The sequence below is a fragment of the Bos taurus genome, chromosome 9 (genome assembly GCF_002263795.3).
Source record: "Bos taurus isolate L1 Dominette 01449 registration number 42190680 breed Hereford chromosome 9, ARS-UCD2.0, whole genome shotgun sequence".
NCBI classification, from domain to species: Eukaryota; Metazoa; Chordata; class Mammalia; order Artiodactyla; family Bovidae; genus Bos; species Bos taurus.
Genome location: NC_037336.1, coordinates 76,719,760 through 76,732,351, shown reverse-complemented (window position 1 = coordinate 76,732,351; position 12,592 = coordinate 76,719,760). Strand labels below are relative to the sequence as shown.

General features: G+C 44.3%; 1 protein-coding gene across 8 annotated transcripts in view; it reads left to right on the top strand.

Moving 5' to 3' along the window:
- Positions 1 to 3,003: 3,003 nt before the first annotated feature.
- REPS1 (RALBP1 associated Eps domain containing 1) overlaps positions 3,004 to 12,592 on the top strand; it is an 89,988-nt gene continuing 80,399 nt past the window's right edge. For 6 of the 8 annotated variants that reach the window (XM_059889786.1, XM_059889785.1, XM_024996762.2 and 3 more), the window contains exon 1: positions 3,004 to 3,712. In XM_059889786.1, coding sequence (XP_059745769.1) covers positions 3,560 to 3,712 — 153 coding nt within the window. In that variant the 5' untranslated portion in view covers positions 3,004 to 3,559. The remainder of the gene's footprint in view (positions 3,713 to 12,592) is intronic. The other 2 variants (NM_001193011.2, NM_001354364.1) reach the window with 1 other exon arrangement.

The following is a 12,592-nucleotide window of genomic DNA, read 5'->3' as shown; positions in this document are numbered from 1 at the left end:
GCTTCTCTGTCCATGGAATTCTCCAAGCAAGAGTACTGGAGTGGGTTGCCATTTCCTTCTCCAGGGGATATTCCTGACCCATGGATTGAACCTGGGTCTCCCGCATTGCAGGCAGATTCTTTACCAACAGAGCTACTAGGGAAACCCCAATCATAACAGTTACAATATTAAGTGCAACAGGTTGGTAAGCACTAAGTCAGTCACTTAATAGGAACAGAAGTGTGTGGGTAGTTGAACTGGTTCAGTTGCCTTACAGTATGTTGATTCTTTTGTTCCCTACTGATCTATTGACACAAGGAGCCTCAAGTGACAGAACACCATTTGTGGCATACAGTTTAATGGGACTAATAATATGCCTCCGAGTGGAAACAGTCCTGTGTCAGAACCAGGACTTTTGCATGCTCAGAATCTAAGGTTGAGGGGATGGGAAACTCCCCCGAGTGGGTCCCTGAGGGCAAAGATAAGTGCAGCCAGTTTTGCTTCTATCCCTTGGTTCTCTGTCCCATATAGTCTACCTATTGGAGACAGAGGAACATACAAGATGGCTAATTTAGGGTGCTACTGCATCCTAGAGTATGGGGTCCCGTCTTCACAGAACATTATTTCCATGCTGACGTATCAGCTGTACTTTCAAAAGGCCATTCTATATTCTCTGCGTCACTAGCTCAGAATATATTGATATTACCTGAAGACCAGTATCTTTAAATTTGTAGCTATACACTATACACCAGCTGTTTTAAAACAGAATTCTTGTGATGTCCCTTTTTAAAACTGATATACCTAGACATGTACAGAAAAGAATTAGATTTGGCCTCAAAGGGTCTGTATGTTAATTTTTTTCCCCATTTGTACCTTAAAATATAAATTTAAGTAACAGATATAAAGAAAAATCCTTGCATTTGTGAAACTGTCAAACCCTCCAACACCAGGCCAACCCAGTATCTGGCTGGGGCTGGTAAAGGTCTCCCCTTCGTGCAAGGCTTTCTGGTTTTTTGAGTGTGTATGTGTGTGTTTGGAGGAACTTTTACACAGATACAGTGCTTCTTACAAGTACTGATGTTCAGGACTCCCCTCACCACCATAAAAAAGATTGTATGTCAGATATATCTCAATTCTCAGAATGTAAACAAAAATATATGTTAATGTCAGGGAGTGAAAAGTGCTACAAAGAAAAATAATTCGGATCAGGGGATAGAGAGTGATGGTGGGGCTATTTTATTTGTATTAATGGCTGTGCTGGGTCTTCCTTGCTGTATGTGGGCTTCTCTTGTTGTGGAGGACTGGCCTCCAGGCTTCAGCAATTGTGGTGCAGGGGCTTAGTTGCTCCTCTGCAAGTGGAATCTTCCTTGAGCATGTGGAATCATCCTTGACCATGGATCAAACTCTTGTCCCCTGCACTGGCAGGCAGATTCTTAACCATTGGAGTGGTGGGGGCTATTTCAGATCAGGTGTTGAGGGAGGTCTCTCTCTGAGGAGGTGATACCTGTACAGGGACCTGAGGTGTGAGAGAACAAGCAAAGGCTTATGGGAGTGGCGGGAGCAAAGGCCCTGGGGCAGCAAAGAGCTTCAGGGTCTAGGAAAGGTGTGGAGAAAAAGAAGCTGAAGATGACCCTGAGCCAATTCCTATCTCATATGCTCCTCTCTTTTATACCTTTGGAAGACAGGACATCTGTGGGTCTCCGATCACCTCTGGTGGGTGTCCTGCAAGGGCATGTGAGGTATTGCTGTGACAGATTTAAAGTTTTAGAAAGAGAGAAACTTGAAGTTAAAGTCATGTTGTGCTAGTATTCAAATATGGCCCCACAATCCCTCTTTGGTTTTTGTTTGTTTTTTAAAGAAAGGTAATGCAATGCCTATAATTGTGTGTATTTTAACATTCCATTAAAGCCTGGAGTAAAATGAATAAATATTGACACTAAGTGGCATATATAAAGACTATAAATAGCCTCATGTGAGTTGAGTTGAGATTTTGCCTCCAAATGAAGTAGGGCAGGTTTTGCAGACAAAGTGTTAAAAAAAAAAAACAAAAAACAAACCCTTGGGGTTTTCAGTGCCTTTGAATTTTGAAATTCCAGATAGAGGACTGTAAACCTGTAATAACTTTCCTTTCATGGGTCATCTGTAAGGTCAGCACTCAGCGGAGTAACCCGTAGCAGACGAAATAAAAACCCATACTGAAAAGTCTAGTTCTACCCTAGCTGCTGTTTTTGAACTATTTCCTATTTGTTAAGGATAAACTATTATGATATTCTATTTGAGACATCTCAAGAAGTATCTCCCAGATAGGTGTAGAATACAACAGTGCAAACACATCATCTTCCATAAAGGAGGAAATTAGGGGTCGCCAGAGCGAGACCCTGTGGTCGGCCCAGAGTCTAAACAGGTTTATAGAGCTGATGGTATATATTTATGGCACTAAGCTCCTGGTGACCAGAACCACCTTGTATAACGAGATGAAGTTTGCTAGCTGTTCCCTCTATTCAGCAATTTTGTTTCTCAGGTAAACACGGTTTGGAGCCAGAGTGGGAGCTGGGTCTCAGTGGCTAGTGTCTATACGATGAGAGTTCTCAGATGGGTTGGTTACATGTTCATAGCCCTTCAGAGCACATAGAAATACTGAATTGATCCTCAGTAACATCTGACCTCAAAGCAGCACAACGCATACAGTAGTAAGAACCTGAACAATGTTCCCCTTTCACTCAATGTTTATTAACCATTCGGTGCCAGAAGCTTTGAGATAATCCAAACTGCAGCCCGTATCTAAGTTCTCCTGGTATGAATGAGCTGCGTGCTTTCCCCACTGGTCGCTGCTTCCAGGGGTCCCAGCCTTGCCTGCCCAACGCGAAGGGCGGCTCGACCCTCTGCCGCGGAGCTCCGGCCACCAGGGGGCGCTGCGGCCCCCCTCTCCCGGGAGCGGCCGAGCCAGCCCGGTGGGTGTTTCTCTCTCCCTCTCGCGCTCTCTCCTCCCGGCCTCACATCCGGGTCTGGAGCGCGGCCGCCGCTGTCAGTGTTGCTGCGGTCGCGTCGGGGGCCGGGCCGGGGCGCAGTAAATGGCGGCGGAGGGAGGCGGAGCGGCGGCCGCGCTCAGCCCTGAACCCCCGAAACTTTAGACTAGAAGCCCCGCAACTTTTCCGCGAAGTGCTGCCGCTGTGGGGGCGTGGACGGAAGGGGAAGGCAAGGCGGGAAGTCTTGGGGGAAGCGGCGGGGAGCCGGAGAGACTCGAACCCGCGGCGGAGGCGGTGGCGGAGTCCGCCCCAGCCTCGCACCGCCGCGGCCCCCGCCTCCTTCCCCGTGTTCTTCCCGCGGCCGCCGAGGCGGAGCCGGAGCCGCGCGCTGCGCGGGGCCTCGTCGGCGGCGGCGCGCCGAGCCCAACCGGGCTCCCTCCCCGCGACCTCCGGGCCCTGTAGCTCCGACGCCCCCCAGGGCTCCCCGCCGCTTCGGGGAGGAGGGTGAGGAGGAGAAGGAGGCCGGGCGGCGCGCAGTACCCACCGTCCTGGGGTCGCGGGGCCGAGCCCCCGGTGTTGCATGCGGGGCGGGGTGGCCGTGAGCGGAGGCGAAGATGGAAGGTTTAACGCTGAGCGATGCGGAGCAGAAATACTACTCGGATCTCTTCTCCTACTGCGACATCGAGAGCACCAAGAAGGTGTCGGCCAACGGGCGAGTGCTGGAGCTGTTTCGGGCCGCGCAGCTGCCCAACGACGTGGTCCTCCAGGTAACGCCGCCGCGTCTGGGGGTCGGCCGGCCGCCGAGGGGTCGCTTCCCGGCGGCTTGGGCCTCTAACCGCCTGCTTCCGCGGGGTGGGAGTGGGCGCCGTTTCCCGAAGGGCCGGCGGTGGGCAGGTTCCCCGGACTCCTCCGCTGCGGGCCGGGGCCGCAGGTGCCCGGGCGGCCGGGACTCGCGAGGGGGAGGGGGTCGCTCTTCGAGGACAAAAGTCAGGCAGGGATACTGTGGGGGTTGGGGAGGGGGTGGTGGTCTCTGTATTATCTCTGGAGAGCGTAAGCCCTGTATCTCTCGGCTGCCCCGCAGAATCTGGATTTTTCAACCCTGAAAGAGCAACTTCAGATGAAAGATCTGGGATTGTTACCATGCTTTTGAATCCTTGGTCTTGGCATCTACTTTTCTTTTTCTTAAGGAAGCTGAATTCTCAAGGAGATTAAAAAATTTGAACTTTTAAGTAATAGTTTGCAAGTAGGTATGAAAAGAACTTTAACTGTAGGATGCGTGGCTGGTGTAAACTGGATCATTTTTCCATTGGCCGTCGGTAGCATTTGGTGGAACTGGTGGATTGGGTTGGTAGATAAGTATTGAGCAACCGCAAGTCAAAGGTGCCTATTTGCCTCAGTGCCCTAGAGGACCGAGGAGAGTTAAGTTTTAAGCTTTCTCCGTCTTATCTAATGTATGTGGTGAGCATTGATGTTACTCTGGGTCTCATGAGTCATAGCTGCTAGTAAGATTTTGTCTAAACAGCGTATCAGGAACAGGTTTTAAGCTTTCCTCTCTATGATGATCCAAGCCAGTTATCCAGATCTCCAAAACTTACGGCCATGTGCGTAGGTATGATGTAGTATATTGCAGAGAGCCCTGAATCAGGAGTTTTCAGGCCTGGACCCATGACCCCCCACTCTGTTAACCCGCAGGGTGACTTTGGGCCGAGCGCTTTAAACTCTTCAAGCCTAAGTGTGCTTAGAATGAGGGTCAAGTTCCTTCTGAGGAACCTTCTGGGAAATATAAAAATGTCCACACAGGCCTCTCTTTTAGAAGTTATCTGTGCGTTAATTGTGACTAAGTTGAACCAGTTCTTTTTGCATAATCTGGTTTGTTTTATGTTGCTTTTTAAAAATTTTGGGAGGAAAATTGGGCGTCTTACACACCAGCAGCTGGGAGTCTCATATTCATTCTGCTGAAGAGACAAAGTAAATATTTTAGGCTCTGCTGGCCACATACAGTCTCTGTATGTATATTCTTTGTTTTTGTTCTTGCAGTCTTTTAAAAATGTAAAAATCATTTTTAGCTCAGGGGCATACAAAACAGGGCCTCTAACTGCTGACCCCTGCTGTGTGGGTACTGTATGTTCCCCGTATGGCTTTGGAGTTAGACTTAGAGGAATATACTCACTAATGATTTTGCTCTTTTTGTAGAAATACGTTCAAGACATTAGGAAACTAAAACTAAGGGGGAACCTCCCATTTTCTGTTTGGTTTCTCTCTTTGGGGTAGGGCAAGCTGAAATCGACTGACATTCATATTTTTAAGGGTGCATGAAGACTTTAGGACATTATATTATTTAGGATACAAATTCAGCTTAATTAACCTTTGCTTCAAACATGTTTAACCCAGTCCAACTTATTTTCATGTCATGCTCGATTTTATTTACACTCAAAAATAAATTTCTATTGCCTTTTTTAAAAGAGAACTTAAATAGCATAAATATTCAGGATTCAGTTATATTAATAAGCTGGAAACTGTAGGAACTCCCTAAAGCACAATTCTTATAGCTTTCTGGGTAGCTTGAAGGCAATCTACTTAAAAAATTGGCCTAGGAGATAAAATGTGAAACAAAAGAGGAATGTGGACTTAATTCCCTAATGGAAGCTTAGGATTGTCGGAAAACAGTCCTCCCTTGCTTCGTAAGTTGAAAACATTTGAAGCAACTCACATACAAATTAGCACTGGGCTAGGTGTTGCAGGGCCTCACAGCAGGAGTAAGAAGTTCTCAAGGACCTTGTAAGCTCCAGAAATAAACATGTAACAAAGCAGTGTGAATGTCATGAGATGGATAAAGGAGGGTATGACCAAGAAAGGCCTCTTCACTTAATTCAGATGGACCTTACAGTAGTGTGGAGGGATGAAGAGGATTTCCAGGCGGTAAAACATGGCCAGAGATGGAAAGTGTGGGAAGGACCCTTTGCAAGGACTAGCAGATAGTCAGATTTTGCCAAAGCTGTAGTATGTTTTGGAGATACTGGCACTTAGAGACCACATTGGGAAAGATTCTGAAGAACAGGCCAATTTCATATTTCAGGAGGCAGTGGAGACTCACTGATAGTTTTTGACTTCTAGTGAGATAGAGATCAGAGGCTAGGGAAAGAGGCTCGAGCAGTGGTTCAGAATAGATGCTAGATACAGAGCACCCAAACCAGGGTGACAGCAGTAGAACAGAAAAGGAGGGGCTGGATGAACAGGTCTGTGTTACTGAAGGGCGGTTGGGTAGCCACAGTGTGAGGTGTTTGTGGGAGAATGTTTGAGACTGGGTGGAGAGCTTTGAACTAATTGTGAAGGTGGCAGGGAGTTAGAGATTTAAGAGAACTGACTCATAAAAGCTGTGCTTTAGGAGGCATTTCTGGTGGCTCAGACAGTAAAGAATCTGCCTGCAATGCAGGAGATCTGGGTTCCATCCCTGGGTTGGGAAGATTCACCGGAGAAGGGAATGGCAACCTACTCCAGTATTCTTGCCTGAAGAATTCCATGGCCAGAGGTGCCTAGCGGGCCACAGTCCATGGGGTCACACAGAGTCGGACATGACTGGGCTACTAACGCACTTAGGAGGCATTTAGGAGACCAGAGCAACTGAGAGTAGAGGGAAGAAGAAACTGGGGACTGATTCTTTCACATGTAAATGAAGTGATGAGGAACAGGGCCGAGGAACTCAAATGTGAGAGTGGGGACGGCCAGGGGGAAGGGAGTTTTGCCACCCACAAGGCACTTGGAGACATATTTGGTTATCATAACTCAGAGGGAGGGAGCAGTTCTACTGGCGTCTAGTAGATAGAGGCAGGAGTGCTACTAAACAGCCTACAATACACAGGACAGCTCCGACAACAGAGTCATCTGGCTCAAAATGTCAGTAGTGCCAAGATTTAGAAGACTGATCTGGACTCTGGTGGTAACAGTTGATCAGAAAATGAGGTTGAAGATACAGTAGGGGACGATGGAGGTAGACCTGATGAGCCTGGGTTAGCTGGTGATATTTTGCTAAGAGAAGGGCAAGGTTTATTCTCTGTAGGACACCACTCACAGTTACAGAAGGGGCAGGAAGAGGGCCTGATGTATGAAGAGAAATTGATGAGTTTGTTCTCAGGTGTTTTGAGATGGCAATGCAGTAGTCCAGGAGATAGTTGGAAATGTGTGAATGTCCACTCTGAATGCTGGTTCTTCCAGTGAAATTTGAGTGTTTGGGATCTCTCCTCTCTGCCTTTCTCACCTGTATATCTTGGAGTTAGAGACCAGACAGCTTCTCACACTAGGCATGCATTTTTACACATCAGGGCTTTGATTGATATAGTAGTTTTCAGCATTTGTTAATAAAAGTCATGAGAAGACTGAGGCATCTAAGGAATGAGTATAGAGAACAAAGAACAGAGGCCCCAGAACTAAAGGAGGAAGGAACTGGCATTTATTGAGTGCCTATTGTGTTCTTTTACTGTGCAGGTCATTTTCATGCAGGAACTCATTTGATCTTTGCAAAACAATCCTGTGAAGAGAGTATTATTCTTGTTTATTAACTAGAAACTTGATAGGCAGAGAAGTGTTAAATAACTAGTGAATAGAATACCTCTCCTTTACCATTATTTCTTGCCACCTGTCAGTTCTTTCCTACTTTTCACTGTTCATGTACTTGGTTTGCCCATAGTTCTTACAAAGAGTAGAGATCTTAAATGATTTGATTTTGAGTTATATGTGGATTTCCTTGTTTGCAAAATAGTTTTATCCATAATGATGTCTGGGAATATAGTCACTTCAGAGAACTAGGAAGATTCTTGTATATGGTATTCTGAGTCACATTGCAACACTGTCCTAGACTTCCCTAGTGGTCCAGTGGGTAAGAATCTGCCTGCCAACGCAGGAGTCATGGACTTGATTCCTGAATTGGGAAGATCCCACTTGTCACGGAGCAACTAAGCCCATGCACCGTAACTACTGAGCCCATGTGCTGCAACTCCTGAAGTCCACGTACCTAGAGCCCGGGCTCTGCAACAGCAGAAGCAGTGTTCGTTACACTTGTTGGGGAATACCAGAGTAAAACCTGTTATGAATACAAGGGTTTGTTTGGGGAGACGGTATGTTACTTGACCAAGTGAACGAGCTAGAGCTTCATAGTATTATGCCCCATACCAGAGAGGAACAAGACTAGGCAGAGAAAAATCTGGCTCATAGGATTTAATCATGAGGAATTTTGCTGTCTGCTGAGCATGAAAATATTCAGTGGCTTAAAAATAATCTTCAGAATTATTTTTTAAATGTTAGGGAGGGTATGCTATTTACCACACCAATCATTATGTTTTTCTAGCTTTTATTTAAAATTTATACTTTGGAAAATGTTTTAAAACTTCATATAGACTTTGAATGCACAATAGCTTGATAAAAGGTTCTAGTAGTAATTGTTCTTTTAAAGATTATAAGCAATGTACCCATTAATGAATCTGAGAAAATGTTGTAGTTCATTTGTATTGAGCAATATCTTGGTAGAACATTTGAATAACACATTTGTTTAGTGAAGTAAAAGTGATAATAATGAAACATGAGCCATTTTCTTTTTCTTTTGAAATTTGTTCAATTATATGATCTACTCATTAGTAATAAGATTAAAATAAAGAAGCAGAGCTTCATTTATGCATTGAAAATTACAAACTTAATAAATGTCAGGTTTGTTCTGGAGAAGTGATTTTTTTTTTCATTTGTAATTGCTAAAATAATTATAACACACTATAAAAATAATCTTACCTTAAACACTTTACTATACACAGTTGAAAAACACTTTTTGAGAAAGAAGTCACATTTATTGGCTTTCTGTAGGATCAGATCATATTTACTTAAATAATTTTTCTTTCTTACAAGGCACCTTGAATCTTTTTCGTTAGCCAGTAGTCCAGAGTTAGCCTTAATAACTTGAGAATTCAAGCTAGGCATTTTGACGGAGCTCTAAAAGAATGTGAGAAGTTGATGTGTAAAGGATCACTAAACATGGGAGACAAGTTCCAGCCCTGCCCCTTAGAAAATTACTTATTGCCTGGATTTTAGTTCTCACCATGGATATGATTGAATTGGGGTATTTATTTTTTACACTTTTTTGGCCACACTATGCAGCATATGGGATCTTAGTTCCTCAAGCAAGAATTGAACCTATGCCCCCTGCGTTGGAAGCTCAGAGTCTTAACCACTGGACTGCCAGAGAAGTTCCTGATTGGGTTTTTTAACAAAGAGGTGACAGTGTAGGAATGGCTACTCTGTCCAGCCACATCCTTAAAAAAGTAGTCACTCAGACCTGAAATTAGTTGATATGCTATTTTGAAGCTGGAATTGATTTCTTTTACGCACTTTGGGAGATATGAAGAGGTGAATCTTGCCTAGAGTGCTGAAGTAACTGTGTATATAAGAGGGAACTGATGCAAGGGTTGTACAATCTGTGATACTGAGTTCTTCAGGGTGTCTGGCCAGTGAGAATTTGATGGGTAATAAGACTTGGCGTTTTTGATGTTTTCCCTGATAATATATTTCATTTTCTGTAGTCTTTCCTATGATAGATGCATCTTTATTTGTCTTTTCCCTCTACCTCTGTGTAAGGAATTTATGGCTGACGAGTTGCATATTACAGGCATGACAGAAATCAGGAGGTGATAATAACCTGGCTTAGAAATATTTTTTTAAGTTCATAAGTGAAAGTGAAGTTGCTCAGTCGTGTCTGACTCTTTGCGACCCCATGGTCTGTAGACTACCAGGCTCCTCTGTCCATGGGATTTTCCAGGCAATAGTACTGGAGTGGATTGCCATTTCCTTCTCCAAATTTTGTTGCAGTTTGATAAATTATAGGACATAAATGCTTAAAAGAAAGTACATCTCATTTTGTTTCAAGAACTGACTATGTTGAATTTGAGTCTCTTGTTACATGATGAAGATAGAATTTATTAAACTGTATTTCCCTCAAACCTCTTGTGGTTGTGGATTCCTTTGAGATTCTGGTGCACATGCTGGATTTCTGCTTAGAAGACTAAGTTACACAAAAGTCTGCATATAATTTGGGGTTGCCAGCTTTCCCCTAACCTAGCCAAGCTTGTCCCATGAACCTCTACATTAAGACAGTTTTAAGGAACAGCAGACAGACCCGGAAAAGCTGACCGTAAGTCTTTCTTAAATCAGTTTTGTATATTTTCAGAAAGTACTTCATGGCTACTATTTATGTTTGGGTTGTATATGCAGTGGTGAAAACTCAGGAATCTTCCCAGCCTTCATGGATTATATAAATTGTGGTAATGTTTAAAAGGAAAAGAACTGTGTTAATAGAAAATGGTGGGAGGCTATACGGACCTACCTAAGTGTAAGGAAAGACCTCTTTGAGGAGATGGGGGCGTAGCAAGAGAACAAAAATGAGATGTTTCACATAGAGGGAATGAGCATGCTAAGGGCTGGAACAATATATGAAGAGCTTGGTGTGTTTGTTGAGATGAAAGCTGGAGAAGTATGGGCAAGAGGGGAGAATGGCAGGGACCACATGCTACAGGGCCTTGTACACAGGGATCAAGCATTTGGATTGTGAACAACTGAAAGTTTATGTTCGGGGAGTTCAGTTCAGTCGCTCAGTTGTGTCCGACTCTTTGCGACCCCATGGACTGCGGCACACCAGGCCTCCCTGTCCATCACCAACTCCCAGAGTTCACTGAAACTCATGTCCATTGAGTAGGGGATGCCATCCAACCATCTCATCCTCTGTCGTCCCCTTCTCCACCGGCCTTCAATCTTCCCCAACGTCAGGGTCTTTTCCAATGAGTCACATCAGGTGGCTAAAGTATTGGAGTTTCAGCTTCAGCATCAGTCCTTCCAGTGAATATTCAGGTCTGATTTCCTTTAGGATGGACTAGTTGGATCTCCTTGCAGTCCAAGGGACTCTCGAGAGTCTTCTCCAATACCACAGTTCAAAAGCATCAATTCTTCGGTGCTCAGCTTTCTTTATAGTCCAACTCTCACATCCATACATAACCACTGGAAAAACCATAGCCTTGACTAGACAGACCTTTGTAATGTAAAAGTAAAAAAGTAATGTCTCTGCTTTTCAATATGCTATCTAGGTTGGTCATAACTTTCCTTCCAAGGAGTAAGCATCTTGTAATTTCATGGCTGCAGTTGCCATCTGCAGTGATTTTGGAGCCCAGAAAAATAAAGTCAGCCACTGTTTCCAGTGTTTCCCCATCCTTTTGTCATGAAGTGATGGGACCAGATGCCATGATCTTAGTTTTTTGAATGTTGAGCTTTAAGCCAACTTTTTCACTCTCCACTTTCACTTTCATCAAGAGGTTCTTTAGTTCTTTGCTTTCTGCCATTGAGTGGTGTCATCTGCATATCGGAGGTTATTGATATTTCTCCCGGCAATCTTGATTCCAGCTTGTGTTTCATCCAGTCTAACATTTCTCATGATGTACTCTGCATGTAAGTTAAATAAGCAGGGTGACAATATACAGCCTTGACGTACTTGTTTCCCAATTTGGAACCAGTCTGTTTTTCCATGTCCAGTTCTAACTCTTGCTTCTTGATCTGCATACAGATTTCTCAAGAGGCAGGTCAGGTGGTCTGGTATTCCCATCTCTTTCAGAGTTTTCCAGTTTGTTGTGATGCACACAGTCAAAGGCTTTGGCATAGTCAATAAAGCAGAAGTAGATGTTTTTCTGGAACTCTCGCTTTTTCGATGATCCAACGGATGTTGGCAATTTGATTTCTGGTTCCTCTGCCTTTTCTAAAACCAGCTTGAACATCTGGAAGTTCACGGTTCACATACTGCTGAAGCCTGGCTTGGAGAATTTTGAGCAATACTTTACTAGCGTGTGAGATGAGTACAATTGTGCGGTAGTTTGAGCATTCTTTGGCATTGCCTTTCTTTGGGATTGGAATGAAAACTAACCTTTTCCAGTCCTGTGGCCACTGCTGAGGTTTTTTCAAATTTGCTGGCATATTGAGTGCAGTGGGGGAATGACAGCATCTTAATTATATTTGTCAGAGGTTACTCTGCTATGTAGAGAAGATTGGCCACTAGATATGCAGTAATTCAGGCAGGAGACGTGATGGCTTAGATTAGTGAGGTGGTGGTAGGGTGGAGAGGAGTGGACAGGCTTGAGGTATTTGTAGGTGGTAGACACAGTGGGACATGATAGGGATTGGATATGGAATGTAATGGAGGAAAGAATTCAGGAATCTTGCTGCAAGTGACTATTACCGAATGGCTGGGAAATAAATAGGCTTTTTTAAAGGGGTTTTTGTTTTGTTTGGGTGAAGGGTAATGGTGAATTTGGCAGTTTTCTTTTGTCAATCTTAAATCCTCAGAAGCCTGTAAGATTAAGTAGACCTCTATCAGAGAGGATCAACAAATCCTGAAGAACCCAGAGATATTTGACTTGGAGATGTCCGTTTAAAGACATTAGTCGCTAAGCTGTGTCTGACTCTTCGCAACCTCATGAACCGAAGCTCTCCAGGCTTCCTGTCCTTCACTATCTTCCGGGGTTTATTCAGACTCATGTCCATTGAGTCAGTGATGCTATCCAACCATCTCATCTTTTGTGGCCACCTTCTCAATCTTTGCCAGCATCCGAATTTTTTCCAGTGATGTATTG